Here is a 15,538-nt window from a genome sequence, read left to right on the forward strand (position 1 = left end):
TTAGGAACAGAAATGAATTTCTTTGAGTTCTTGGCAAGTTTTAATAAGACCACATTTTCCATATTTTTGTTTATTTTAGAGGAATTATTTTGATGTGCCTAAAAGTGAGACACTCACAGCCCTAGATTAAAGCACAATGTAGGCATTTGTTGTTTCAAGTTTCACCATACTGCTTTGCATGGCACTACATTCATAGCTATGGTAAAATGCTTCAAGAGGAAAAAATATGTAAAGCTAATATCCAAAAGTCAGAAGGAAAGCTTCACACCTCCAGGATGTCTTTTGTAAGGCAGGACCCCTGGGTTCGAAGCTTGAAGAGGTTATGGATCCCAAAAAGCTCGCCTTGATGTTCCTTTGATCCTTGCACTGCCTCAAAATATCGCTTGGCATTTTCACTTCCAACTACCGCACAGTGAAGTTGCTAAAACAGAATAACGCAAGAGATTTCAGAAATGTTTGCTCCAATCATATGTCAGAATTTCCTGGCATTCACAGTATATACGCAGCTTTAGTTAAAGGAGGCAGAAATACCTAAGGAAGGATATTTTGCTTTTATTTACCTGGCAGATGTTGCCATTGTGGTATAATATTAATCTGACTAGTTTTACTGAATAGGAAAGCAAAACAAAACATTTTTTTTCTAAGCCTCCTACTTCATTATTCTATGCCTAACACTGGAAACTTGCTAACTTATTCTTGAGTATCAGTACTTCACTGCATCGTGCCTGTTTACAAATAATTTATAAAAAATATTTAAAGACTGAATAACAATAATTTAAAGTACACCCAGAGTGAAAAAGAATATGGTCACTGAATCACGAATGATCTGGAAAAATTTAAATTCTGATCCACTCTGATTAAATGGAATGTACAAATGACTAATAAGAGCCACCACCGTGTTGGAAACAGTTAAGTAAATAGTACATCAGATAAAATTTAAACATTCTTGAAATCAGGCAGGTTGAGCTATGCTTCAAGTGACGTCAAGTGTTCAGTACAAATGTAATTGACATCCTTTGCACGAACAGCAGGAAGAAATGATGGCTTTTACTAGACCGATACAATTTTTCTGTAGCGCTGTCCCTAGGAAGTTGGTAGCCTTTGATGGCTACTTAATGGTCATCTAGGACTATGCAGCTGCTTTCAAGGGAGAAGTACCCCTCTGAAATAGTCATCAGTCACAAAGGCAAACTATAGCTGGATTGACCCCTAACTTTGCTAGGTGCAATGTACATTTTTCTCTAAGAACATAGTAGCAATCATGATCATAGTTAAGATTGTACCACAGATTTCAGATTAACTAGTTTATATTGTTTACTTAATTTTATATTTTTGTTCTACTTGTTTTATATTCTGAATTACCATTGGTTGTACATGGTTTTTTCCCCCCAACTGTTCCACTAATAAAAAAATGCCAAAGTAATTTCAAAATCAAATGCACCCTTCAATAATTTCATCTTTAGACAATACAACACAAAGCATTACAGATTAATTGATGTTTTGAAAAGCAGTCTCTTACACATATTAAAACATTGACTAAATACAGAGTAGACAACTCAGTTTATAGGTCTATTTGAGGATGCACTTGCACATATAGAGAAAGCCACATGTCCAAGTGCTGTCATGTTTGTGTGTTCTCATTAATGGTCACAATAGGTTTTTATACTCTTTATCAACACTTGTTGAAAATCTCTGGGAAATCGTGGGCCTAATTAGGTGCTCAACTGTCAATGTAATTCAAATCTAGATGTAAAAATGAGCCTTGGATTTCCAATGATTTTGTCTGTAGACTAATTCTATGTAAAACATACTTGGCCAATTAGACAAAAAAATTTCAGCAAGTTCTGGATAATCAGGTCAAAATTTTGAGCAGGTTTCTGTCAATGCAGACATAAGATTTGTAGGTTCCTCACTTCCACATGCAAAAGCCTACACATGGGCAGACAAATCAGGTAACTGCACATGCAATTCGCAGTTAGGTACCAGTTTACCTGTTCGTACAGATATACAGGTGTTTGCAGACCAATCTGTCTGTTGATTTTAAGGGTGCATTAGTGGTAGGGTTACCAGATAGCAACTGTGAAAAAACGGGACAAGGGGTGGGGGGATAATAGGCGCCATATAAGAAAAAGTCCCCAAAAACAGCACTGTCCCTTTAAAAATGAGACATCTGGTCACCCTAATTAGTGGAGATCTAATGAAAATCTGAGCCTTAGATTTGTGCATCTTAACTGACCATTCTTATAGTTAAGAGACAGATGTTCAAAGTTATATGCATACAGCTGTATGCATACATATAAGCTCAGCTACGTGAATAGGTACCTGATTGGTCAGAGTTGTGTAAATAGCCTGTCCCTTCCAAATACATCAGTTTTTTGCATTCAGTAGTAACATGCATATGTATGTACACAATTTCATGCACAGACCTGTGTAAGTCTGGCCCTAAACATTCCTGCTAAAATTAAAATGTAGTGGTTTGTGAGAACTTTACAAAGCTGGTAGAAAGAATGCCTTATACTGTACTAATGTCTTTGTAAAGTCATCTGAAAATTTTGTACATAAACAGCACATAATTTTCTTCATGGTGCTTTCAATTAAGGTTTCCCAAACATGCATTTAATTAGGATATCAGATAATTATTGAAATGGAGAAAGGAATACATGAAGTTTAAAAACATGTTTACTGATGTTTAAAAGGTTGTCAAAGTTAGTAGGTCTAAAAATTGACCTATTTTGACAGTGTTCTCCACTGAAAGGTCTTAGCTTCCAGATCTTTCCGTCTGTTTATTTTTCAGATTGATCACCATTGCCAGTAAGAAGAAAACCCTTATACACAATAAAACAATGTGACATTGTGAAAGTAACAGTCAAGAAAATAGAATACACACATACTGATATTAACCAAGAATATAAAAGTTTTTCAGAAAGTTGTATACGTTTGAGAAAAAAAACATGGTAAGACTTTCCAGAATAGAGCACAAAAAGCAGCAGATGTTAGTCCTTAAATAAATGCTAATTAATTATTGACGCTTAAAAAATACAGTGATTTCCTTTTTTAAATTAGATTACCGGTATATAGCAGAACTCTGCTAGTTCATTCACAGTACATTTACCAGAACATTTTCAAGTAAGTAAAAGTAAACACTGGGGAAAAAATGAAGTGAGGAACTAGTGACTATCTGCTGCTGTTCTAGGGATGGACACAATCCACACATGTGATTTCATTCCTCAGACTTTCTATTCAGAAAGTGTCACATGATAGGCACAACCTTTACTCTTGCCCAGATGATCTCAATAAACTGTCCTGAAACAAAACTAGGACAAGTTGAACTAGGAGAAGGGAAAGCCTTTCTTACGAATTCTCATGACCCTGGCCAGTCATCACAATCCATAGGAGGGAAGAGGAAGTCAGTGGGCTTCCTCAGAAGTAGGATGTCATCAAGCAGCCATTACTGTCCAAGCTACTATACTAGCAATGGGGATTGCACCACTTCATCTCTCCTCCTCCTCCCTCCCTCAAAATGAGGCACTGGAGGATCATGGAGTTAACAGGAGAGACTGGCTCTTGCAAATAAGGTAGTGTTCAGAGTAATGGACACTTCTTAAGTCCATTTAGCTCAGCATTTCCCAAACTTTTGAAAAGTAAGCCCCACCCTTCCGGAAAATGAAAATCAATCGTGCCCACCTTCAATCCCATCATGTATTTAAATTTCAGTTTAATTTCTCGTACAGGCCCACCAATATTTAACTGAAATTTAAAACTTGCTCTTACATTTTTATTTTAAGGAATGACATTCAATATTGGATGTCTCAGATCTTCATAAGAGGTACTTAATCTCCTTTCTCACATGCTTTGAGTGCTGAAATAAGTAACAACATCGGCATTTAAAGTATCATCACTGGCCTGAGTTAGCACCCACTGAAAAAAATTGGGTAGTTCTTCCTTGCCAAGTGCATAAATTAACATTGCAAGTCATAAATCCAACATAGAATCAACTTTGCTATAGATCAGCTTTCACTCATTCAGACAGCTGGCTGAAAATAGTCATTGTTTTACGTGTACCATGACACTGTGAACTTTACCTGTTTGTAAACCTGCCGTAAGTACATCATCTCCTCCACGGTCCCCAAGGATATCAATCTAAACACTTTCACATCTCTGCACTGGCCAATCCTATATGCTCTGCAAAGAGAGTGATTTTGAAGAATACTAGGTTATTAGCTAACATGAGTTCCTTTGGAGATAAGTAAAATCCTAATTCCAATAAAAGGAAATACTATAAACTTAAATAGAACTTCCCTAAAAGACAAGTTTAGAAATTAAATGTTTTTACCAAGCTCACATTTTATTTTCTCTCTTTAGGGCCCTCACTTCTCTTCTCCATAAATCTCCATAACTCAAACTACCAACAGATTATTTTCAGAAACCACCGAAGAGATTTACTGAACGTCAAGACATCAGAGAAATGTGAACTTCACAGAGGTGGTACCATGAAGACTAGACCTAGTCTTGCAAGGACACACATTTCTGCAACATCATAACATTTTTCCACTTGTGGAGTGGGAAGGGGAGAAAGAGAAGTCTTCCTGGAGGTATCTGAAAATAGAAAAAATCTTCTCTACATTGTTAGAAATGATAAAATAATGGAGGAGCTTAAAAGCTAAAATATAAAATAGGATGGGACAAAGAATGTATTTTTACTCATCAAAACTCAATTGCTTTATACACTTTAAAGGCTCCTTGGAGTGTTTCCTTAGTTATCTAAAAGTATTTTCATGAGCTGCATGTGAAATGCTAACCTATGGTTTAGAATGTCTCGGATAAAACACTTCTAAAATAAGAATCCTGCATGTGTCACCACAGCAAACTATCAGACAAACCAAATGCTGAAAAGGGTCATCTCTACATTACAGAGGTTTGAAAATAAGAACACAACTATTTTTCTTCAGGGATTCTATGTTTCTCAACATCACTCTTGAGCTGGATCAGTAACTCTGTATTTTTTTTTTAATAGTCTCTATTTTTAAATAGGCTAGCAATGATGGTTCCAAGCTCAGGAAAAATGCCATCAGGCTATATGTCCACTTATTATTTTTTAAAATGAAACACTATCATAATCACAGCTTTGTGTTATACCTCTCTCTTCCAATGATGTCACAATTTGAAAAGTAGGAAATAAAAAAAGTTAAAATTCAGAGGTAAAGGAGCTCGGGAAATTCTCACTCACTTTTTAAACAGTATGCAGAGTACATTAATGCTAAACAAATTATTAACAGGCATTTCTAAATCTAGTCTGATACAGCCAAAATCAGATTGTTCTCTAGGAAAATTTGCATGAGAAAATCAATTTCCAGAATGAACACAAAAAGAGCACTATGTCTATCTAAATTTTAATATTGAGACTATACCTGTCAATGGCTTGAAGATCATTTGCTGGATTCCATGTTGGATCAAACAATATAACAACATTGGCTCCAACAAAATTGAGACCCAGTCTACCAGCCCTTTTAAAAAAAATGAGTTAGTTCTTAGACTGCAAAAAAAGGAGTTAGGTAGTACCATTTTTTAACTCAAATTAAATGATTTCTAGCTCTGGATCTATTTAACCAAAATTAGGCTTACTAGTGGTAGGCTCACATTTTTCCCCATTCCAAACACAATTAAACAGCATTATACCAACATTGGTAGCAATGGGCTGGCGCTTTATTTACAAAACACAACAATAGCATAACCACCTAACAATCATGATTATTGTAGCAAATCACAATACCACCTCAAATTGCAGGCAGACTAAATAACCTGCCCAACTACAAACAGCTGCTTTCACCTTGATATAACAGAAGTGCTGCCCAACTACCTGCTGCATCCCCTTAACACTCAAAGTGAACAATATAAGCCAAATCCTCAGCTGGTGTAAATCTACATAGCTCCATTGACTTCAACAGATCTATGCCAATTTATATCAGCTATGATTCTATCCATTTGAGACAGCTAGAAGAGACTTTATGTAAAGAGAGACTTATTACAGAGTTTGCATCAGTTTTGTTTCTTGAATCACAGGGAGATGGATTTTGGCAGGATACTTGCTACATGACTTACACCAAAACATGGTATAGTTTGTAATGCCGGTCCCAGCTATTCTTGGTACAGCAGTACTGGCAGGATAAACAAGTACTAGAGTGCAGTGGTGCCTGTTTTTGAATCAAACTATTGAGAGGGCTAAGTAAAAGCACAGAAAAGTGAATGATAAAAGAAAACATCATTCATTTCTGATGCAGTCCTTTTAGGGTATGTTGTCGGCGGGCAGCGATGGATCCAGCGGGGATCGATTTATCGCGTCTAGATAAATCGATCCCCGAGCGCTCTCCTGTCGACTTCTGTACTCCAGCTCAGCGAGAGGTGCAGGCAGAGTCAACGGGGGAGCAGCAGCAGTCGACTCACTGTAGTGAAGACACCGCGGTAAGTAGATCTAAGTACGGCGACTTCAGCTACGTTATTCACATAGCTGAAGTTGTGTAACTTAGATCGATCCCCCCCCCCCCCCAGTGTAGACCAGACCTAGTGGATAGGGACAATATTTGTGAGGGTCATTATAAGAAAGTCCTATTAAACATGTATATATTGGACTTTTTGGGAACAGTTAGGCTCAATGTGTTGGCTGCATCTTCCACGAACATCTTAACAACTCAAAATGTTGTTCAGACTACAAAGGCCTCAATATAGCAAACCCATTAAGCATGTGCTTAATTTTAAGCAGTTGAACAATTCCCCTATTGAAGCTAAAGGATTACTCACTTGCTTAAAGTTGGACATATGCTTAAGTGGTTTACTGAAGTAGGGCCAAAGAGAGGAGTAGTCAAGTTGCAGGACTGGCTCTTGGAAATCTCTTTAGTACCAGCTTAGCCACATTCCTTCTAATCCCCCCCAAAAAAGAGATGAAAATTTCTGGAAAGCGTCTGGAAGCAAAATGCTTGTATCCAATGTGCTAATATCTGAGAGACTGTTTTAGGTGGACTTTGATTTCAAACATGCCATGTGTTTGATTTGGGTTTTTTTTTTTTTTTTTTTTTTTCCAGATCCAGAAAGCACTTCAGCACATCCTGTGTATGATGTGATCAGATAAGGGGTTTAAAGAATCTCTCTCTAACAGTATCCCTTGCTGGGGATGTAGAAGGTAGATATAGAGTTTAAATAATTAGAAGCAGCACCAGTTAATCAAATATCAGGCATACATCTTTGGCTGATGTGACAAGCAAGAGTGAGGTAATATATGTATGTATGGCAGACTGGTCATCACAATTTGAGTGGATACCATTCTTAATTGACAAATGTCTTTTTCTTGACGAGATCTATCCCCTCCATAAGGTTTATAGTGGTATCTTATGGTCAATGATGGTTTCTCCAAAGATTTTAGAAGAAAGTGGAGGCAAGCCACTACATGTTCTCAATGAGACACTCCCAAAATAAAATAAAATATTGGATAAACTATTTTAAATATACACTTATGGAAAAAGTGTATTTTGGATTCTATTAAGCTAGTTTAAGGTGGTCGGAAAGGGTTAATTAATTAATTAATTTCCTTATTAAAAAAAAAAAAAAAGAAAGAAATTGGTGGGAGCCACCACCTTATGGTCTTAGTGGAATCCTTGTTAATATAAATAAAGTTGTGGCCTTTTCCTTCCAAATGTGGTGTAGTGTTGGGTTAATTAAATTTAGAAAAGGAGAGGATGTGGGAACTTGCCAACATTAATGGAGGTTTCCGGAAGATGAGCATTCTCAAAGTCTGAAATACTGAATAAAAATCTTTTTTTTTTTTATACAATCCTCCACTGTATTTTGGAATATTTCTTATTAGAGAGGATGGAATTCAGCTTCTCTTACCAAACCTGTAGTCAGACCAAAATGTAAGTCAACATGTTTTTCCAATTGGTTTCTAATAAAAAATCCAAATATTTGAAACCTGAAATATGAAGTATACTTCAGATTTCATTAGTGGACATAACAGACTGAGTATGAGGAGAGACAAGACCAAACAAGATGTTTAAAAAAAATTAAAGGGGCAAAAGTTTTATAAAATTATTAGGTATACTACAATGTTTCAGAAGACAAGGCCCCTATGACTTCTTCATAAACAGAATGTACCTAGAAATGAGTTGGTGCGTTATAAATAAATAATTAAAAATGGGTAATATTCTAAATGTCATTTAAGCAAGTAATGATTAAATCACACTGAATTATAAGAGATCTCATGGCTCAGATGGCTCAGCCTGCTACATTCATTTCTTTTAAGGATCTTGCAACATTGCCTTATAATAAACCATTATTTTTCCAGAGTTCATGGTATTGTAGGACTACATATTGGATCAGACTAATGGTCTATTTACTTGTGTGTCCTGTCTCTGTGCTCAGTACCACAAACTTCAGAAGCTACAAAACAACATGCCAGAGGGAAGTTTCTATGGAAGCAGTTAGTAATTAGTTCTATTCACAGAACTGTCTGATCCTACCCTTTGTGTCTCAAAATCACTTTGTGGCTGAGAGTTCCACAAACAAGATTACATAGTACATAAAAAATTCTTTTGTAATTTTAAAATTTGTCATCTTTTAATTGGATGCTCCTTTTTACTTGTATTACAAAAAAGAGCAAATACTGTAAGAGCACCTGACCAACCGAATAATTTTACACACTTCTATCTTGTGCACTCTTATTTGTCTAATATCAAAAGTTTAATAGGAGAGATTTAAATATTAGAATTATTTACATCTTTACATGATTAGCCATCTCATTGCCTCTCTCTGGATTTTTTTCTTCCCCTCTTGCCACTTCCTTTTTGAGATGAGTGACCAGAATTTTACACACTACTGAAGGTAAGGACAAACCAACAATGTATATTATAACATTATAATAGTTTCATTATTCTTCTCTGTCCCTTCTTTTATACAACTTAACATTTTTTTTGCTTTTGAACTGCTGATGCACACTTTACAATATTTTCTTGAGTTTATATACACTTAATTTAGAAGCCACTAATAGGTGAGATTAGTTAAAATTCTTTCTAGTGCATATTACATTGCAATTTATCTCATCTCCCATCATTGCCTAATTTTCTGGCTTCATATCTGGATTAATAACTCCACTTCAATAAAGGGTAGCTCATGGCTCTACTAGCTACTGTTTCAGGTCTGTATGCAGGCTCAGGAAGACATCATTGCACTAGTTCACATTAGAAAAGGTTATTTTCATTACCAAAAGGATAAGAATATTGCATTTTAAAAGAAATCTTGTTCTGAAAAAAATATCAGAAATACCAAAAATCCACAGAGAAGCCCAAAGTCTGCACTGGAACGCATGTTATGCGTTTCCAGTTGATCTATTGAAACTTTTAGGCTTTGTAAGGATGCAAAAAGAAGTTACAACCTTCTTGAGACATTCCTTTCAGATCTCATGGCACTTGCAAGCAGCACTGCCAAGACCACTGATATACAAATCCTTCACTTCTATCCCCTTGGAATTTTCAAGCTCTGCAAGAAAATTGATGGCGTAAGCTTCACATATGAAGGACTCAGATAAAAAACCTGAAGATCATGACTGTTAGACACTCATGTGTGAATTACATGAGGCTCTGTCCATTTCACAGAAATGCTTGCTAACTATGTGAGCTCTAAAATGTAGGACTAAAGATTATCATGTCAGCTTTACTTCAAGTTATAAGATCTGAGAGTTCTGAAAAGAATGACTCGGGACGTTTTAGTTCAACCAGCCTGGCTGCAAAGATTCTAAATTACATGAGGCCTTGCAGAAGTTTAAAGTAATGGGGCATGTATGTAAGAAGCAGAATCAGGATATTTTTTTTAAATGAATGGATTTCTGAGCATATGGAGATTAGCGTGGGAAAGACAGGGTAGAGCATTGGATTTAATATTTGGCTCTGAAGGAGGGGATATTAGCAGTTTTTATTTCTTCCAGCATGATATATTAGAACGTTGGAACAAGGCTGCCCAATGTCCAAGTGCTGTAGTTCCCTCCCCTTAAATTAAGTTGTGTCACAGACATTACAAGCTTTGACAGCTCTACCAGTTGAGTTTGTAACTCCTGCAAATCATAGCACTACTTCTCATGAGATTTACAACTTGAACTTGTTTGCTGCCAGAACCAGCAATAACTCTAAGCATTATGGACCATATTTATTCTTCTCCCAAGACAGATTCTTCTGCCAGCACTGGCTTAATGAAAGAGATATTTCTGTCACAGAGCTTTAAAAGTGACAACAGATAGGACATGGGCATATGTGCCATAAACCTATTTCTTCCATAGAACATACAAGTGTCTGACCTTGTAATCTTTAACAATCTATAGCTACTGGTCTCCAGAAATTTATAAGATTGGTAGGAATCATCCATATTACTTAGAACTTGTCCAGTACATTTTTGAAAATTAGACTATCCACAAGATTATGTTCAATACTAGTATCTAAAACAAATTTGAGGATTTAAGATCAAGGTGTTCTGGAGATATGCCTTTACAAATAAAGTTATATTTATTGAAAAGCTGTTTTTGAAAGCCCCTTTTCCCAAAACCATATTATTCCATTAGAGTTTATGTTTCTAATGATACCGGTACTTTTTGGCTAAAAGCTATGCAGGAGAAATTTCAGGCAGAATGGATTTATTTCCCCAGAACGTAAGGTAGAATACAAATTTGGAAACTGTCAACTGTTTTAACAATGAAGTCATTATTATTGCTTCATAATTCAGTAATTGTATAGGCTGGTGGTTCTTTTTGAAGTTGTATATTGATTGTGCCACTGGAACAAAATGACAAAAAACAAATACACTGTATTGAGAAGTCAGTCTTTTTTAGATGCATTTTTGCAGCCAAAATAAAGCGTAAGTGGATTTGTCAGAAATTAACATTTGGCTCTTTGAAAGATGAGACTTTCAGAACACATACAAACTGACTGCATAGAGCAGTCAGCCAAAAACTTTGCAAGAAACTATGGACAGAAAAATATGACCCAATTCTGTCAACTTATTGTGTGTTTAGAAATAAATAAGATACTGAAAAGTTCCATCAACCAGATGACTGCACAAAAGATTTTGGTTTGGTGTGCCTGAACTCTGATTTAGAGGAGACCAGAAACCCCTGTGGAGTGCTACTAGGATATAGCACCTTCAGATTTCCAGAGAGTTACAAAAGACTCTTGTAGTCTCTTTGATTAGTTTATCTCAGGAAAGCAGAAACACATTCATTTTTGTTGTATAATGTGTGTGTGCTGAACTACACTTTAAGAATTACAGAGAGTACCATTTTGTTTCTCTTGGAACGTACACTATGCTGCATATTATCCTAGGCATGTTTTTCACTAACTTACTCAGTGAAATGTGAAACATTATATACAATTCTGTATAGACAAGATCATCATAAATTAAGGTGGCTGTCATGAAGCAACACTGGCGAGCATGGCCTCCCTTACCACCCTTACTACTGAAAAGGGTAAGGGAGAAGAAACCACTAATGAAGCAAGATTCCATTTCCGTTTAATTGAATTCTCTATTTCATAACGCCAAATGTATGAGATTATGGGGATGAAACTAATCCTAAAGTGTTTAAAACAAACAAGGTGGACAGAACATTCACTATAAGTAGAAAGCCTTTTAGAACAGTACAGATACAGTAACTCCCAGAAGGGGTAGCTCCTGTAATAGATTGTTTTAATTTAAATTTTCTGTTCACCTAGAAGGGCCAAAAACTGCTTATCGTTTCTTATTCAAGAAGTCCCCTGAAATCACTGGCCAGCTATTCTGATTACTGAGGTTATGCTCAGCAAAGCAAGAGTACATCTCTAGAGCCTTGATTCTCTGCTTATATGCCAGACCTGTGCATGTTAGAGAATCCTGAGGGCTGTTCTAATGTGTGCCAGCTGACAGTGGTCTTAAAGAAGCTATGATGGCCGAGCACAGCCAGAATGTATCGTGCTCTGGCCTCTCCACCTCTCTGCTCCCAACATGCACCCTGTGCTGGGACTGTGGAAAGAACAGCAAAGGAGACAGTTATACTGGCTCTATACCCACTGGAGTCTCCCCACAGCCAGGGATAAACAGGCAGCATCTGCTCCCTTTGTACCACTGCCTGGGAATAGTAATCAGATGAGCTAAAAGATAAAGGATTATGTAACTAATCAGAAAACCATGAATGGGTTGATATACTATTTTCATAATTTTTGGCTGAACATGTACATCTAATTAGCCTATTTCAGTAGAATTCACTATTCATCATAAACTGATGAAAAGATCCCTTTCAGGCATATAGAATGTGTAAGATTTTATAGCTTTTTAGAAATAAGTGCTTTAAGGGACAAGTGTTAGGAAACTGAGCTCAAACTGCAGATATAAAAAATCATTCATAGGTGTAAAATGTAACTGATAAAAATATGGCTTTCCATATGGGTCCACTATGCACACAAAATAATTCACATGCTATTGCTGGTTTTGCACACACAACTTAAGAACCTAGTTTTTGAAAGTTTGTCTCTTAATGTGCACAGTAGAACAGAAATAAAGAATGCAGTGGTGCACTAGACTATTAGGAACAATTTGTGATTCCCCACTGTCTTTGGCTAGCCTGGGATTTAAAACTATCACTCACCAGTTTCAAATCTCAACGATCCCAGAAACAACAGAAGTGAAGGAATGTGAAGAACAAAAATTAAGTGTTATGACCCATTTCTACTGTAGTAATCTTAACCCATAATGGATGTAGCTGACACCACAGTCTTGTAACAGCTGACAGTAATGCTATTGCTCCTCCTCAAGGAAGTAACACCATGCAAGATCAATCAAGTGAATGCACAGCAACTTTACTACAAGCCTCTAAATACGTAGCTGAAGGCAGACACACAGTACAAATTAAATTCTCTTACATTGTAGAAACAAGGCAAATGTTAACATCTTGCATGCTATTGAACTCTCTCACTATCCTGACCCGGTCCTCTGACTTTGTATTTCCATCAAGTCTTCGGTAATCTAGCCCAGATGCCATACAGTATTGTTCCAGCACATCTAGCAACTGATAAAAAAAGATGGGGAGATAAAGCATTATTAGTATCTTTTAAAATAAGCACCATAAAAACCACAAAGATTAGGTATCCTGAATATCATTTCTAATAGCCCACAGACCATTTGAGAGTTTAAATGTTTCTCTCTATTGATATTTAACATTCTTATCCGCTTATTCTCTACGACACAATTGGTTTTCTACTGTGGCACTTAAAACCTTAATCTTTTACAGGTTTTTTTATTGAAAGCAACAAAAGATATAAAATTAAAGCAGAGATCTTGAACTGTCATTGACAGTAATCTTCTATGCTGGCATGCCAAGTATTTAGTTAGATAATCCTGAGTCTGCATCATTTCAGAAAGAACATTAGTCACTAACAAGAATACCAAATTTAGGGCTTTGGCTTCACTGAATTGTTAGCTTGATGTATAACTTGAGTGTTGCTGCTAACACATCTCCCACTCACACACAAAGTGTTTAGCTCAAATTAAGTTGTGTGTTACTTTCAAGCTAGCTGGCCCATTGGAGGCTGCAGGTTGATGCTTCAGTGGTGCTGATGCTTGATGCCAACGCAGTGGGGACTCCACTACTCTGTGCTGCTAATACAAATATTCTGTGTAGCTCACATGTTGTTCTGCACTCGAGCTAGGCTAATGAGTAGGGCCCTACCAAATTCACAGCCATGAAAAATGCATCATGAACCATGAAATATGGTCTTTTGTGTGCTTTTACCCTACGCTATACAGATTTCACGGGGGAGACCAGCGTTTCTCAAATTGGGGGTCCTGACCCAAAAGGGAGTTGCAGGGGGATCACAAGGTTATTTTAGGGGGGGGGCATGGTATTGCCACCCTTACTTCTGCGCTGCCTTCAGAGCTGGGTGGCCGGAGAAGAGCAGCTGGCGGCCGCAGAGCAGCAGCTGGTGACCGGGTGTCCAGCTCTGAAGGCAGCGCCCCTCCAGCCGCAGCGCAGAAGTAAGGGTGGCAAAACCATACCATGCCACCCTTTACTTCTGCGCTGCTGCCTTCAGAGCTGGGCTGCCAGAGAGTGGGAGCTGCTGACTCTGGGCCCAGCTCTGCCTTCAGAGTTGGGCTCCCGGCTAGCAGCTGCCACTCTCCAGCTGCCTAGCTCTGAAGGTAGTGCCGCCGCCAGCAGCAGCGCATAAGTAAAGGTAGCAGTACTGCAACCCCCCCCATAATAACTGTGCAACCGCCCCCCCCGCTCCTCCCCCGCCACACACACCTTTTTGGGTCAGGACCCCTACAATTACAACAGTGTGAAATTTCAGATTTAAATAGCTGAAATCATGAAATTTACTATTTTAAAAATCCTCTGACCGTGAATTTGGTAGGGCCCTATTAATGACTGGAGACAACTCCAGCTAACACTCCAGTGAAGACAAGTCCAAAGAAGAAAGGCGATTACTACATTTGTCCTTGCCACTGTCCTTGAGAGCACATAAGGTTTCAAGATGTTTTCTTTAATACTGCACATTGTCCATATCAACACTATTTCCTATAGTGAATGTGAGAAAGAAAATGTGGTTGACAGCTGCTGCTGCCCCCTGTGCTTTATGCCTCAGGACTTATTGCTGAGGTCAGTCATGATGTAAGTGATATAGAGCTCACCTTGGTGGAAAAGGAGAAGAGAAGAACTTTATCTTTGTTTTTTCTGAAGTGATTTAAAAGCTGTTGAAGGACCTGGAAACGAACCACAGAGCAGCAATTAACTGACTTCATCCCAAGTACACCTTTTATATATATATATATATATATATATATATATATATATATATATAGTGTGTGTGTGTGTGTATATATATATATATATATATATATATATATATATATATATATATATATATATATATATATATAGTGTGTGTGTGTGTGTATATATATATATATATATATATATATATATATATATATATATATATATATATATAGTGTGTGTGTGTGTGTATATATATATATATATATATATATATATATATATATATACACACACACACACACACACACACACACACACTTACATTTTCTAACTTTAAAAAGAGTAAGCTGTAGTTTTGGTCTGTATTTCATATTATTTTCTAAGGAAAATGGGCACTAATGGGAGGCTTTGCAAGCCTAATACAGTTTCCTAGTATCATAAATGTCACTACAATAATAAAGGAGATTCTAAATAAACACACACACTTTTAATAAATTCCTTCTCTGAATGCATTCTGAAAGGGCAGGTTTAAAGTATCACACTAACAAAAGTTAAGTTCTAAAGGAGCTATTTGTATCTTTTAAGTTGTCCTTTAATGGAAGTTAGTCTACAAAGCTGTAATGAACACTACCTATCTACTGTACTGCCCTGGGTTTGGGTTTTTTGTTTTTAATTAATGAATCCACACATCCACTCTGAACAGAGCTAACCTTATTTAGTTTGCTGCACTACCTCGGAGTTCAAAACTTCTTGGAACTTGTCTTC

General features: G+C 36.9%; 1 protein-coding gene across 1 annotated transcript in view; it reads right to left on the bottom strand.

Annotated features, from left to right (window-relative positions):
* Positions 1-262: 262 nt before the first annotated feature.
* ERCC6L2 (ERCC excision repair 6 like 2) overlaps positions 263-15,538 on the bottom strand; it is a 61,612-nt gene continuing 46,336 nt past the window's right edge. Inside the window, exons 11-15 of the mRNA XM_065406381.1 lie at positions 14,686-14,757; positions 12,921-13,066; positions 5,409-5,504; positions 4,083-4,182; positions 263-421 (exon numbers count right to left, since the gene is read on the bottom strand). Of these exons, the coding sequence (XP_065262453.1) occupies positions 263-421; positions 4,083-4,182; positions 5,409-5,504; positions 12,921-13,066; positions 14,686-14,757 (573 nt within the window). The remainder of the gene's footprint in view (positions 422-4,082; positions 4,183-5,408; positions 5,505-12,920; positions 13,067-14,685; positions 14,758-15,538) is intronic.

The sequence above is a fragment of the Emys orbicularis genome, chromosome 6 (assembly GCF_028017835.1).
Source record: "Emys orbicularis isolate rEmyOrb1 chromosome 6, rEmyOrb1.hap1, whole genome shotgun sequence".
Lineage (NCBI taxonomy): Eukaryota > Metazoa > Chordata > Testudines > Emydidae > Emys > Emys orbicularis.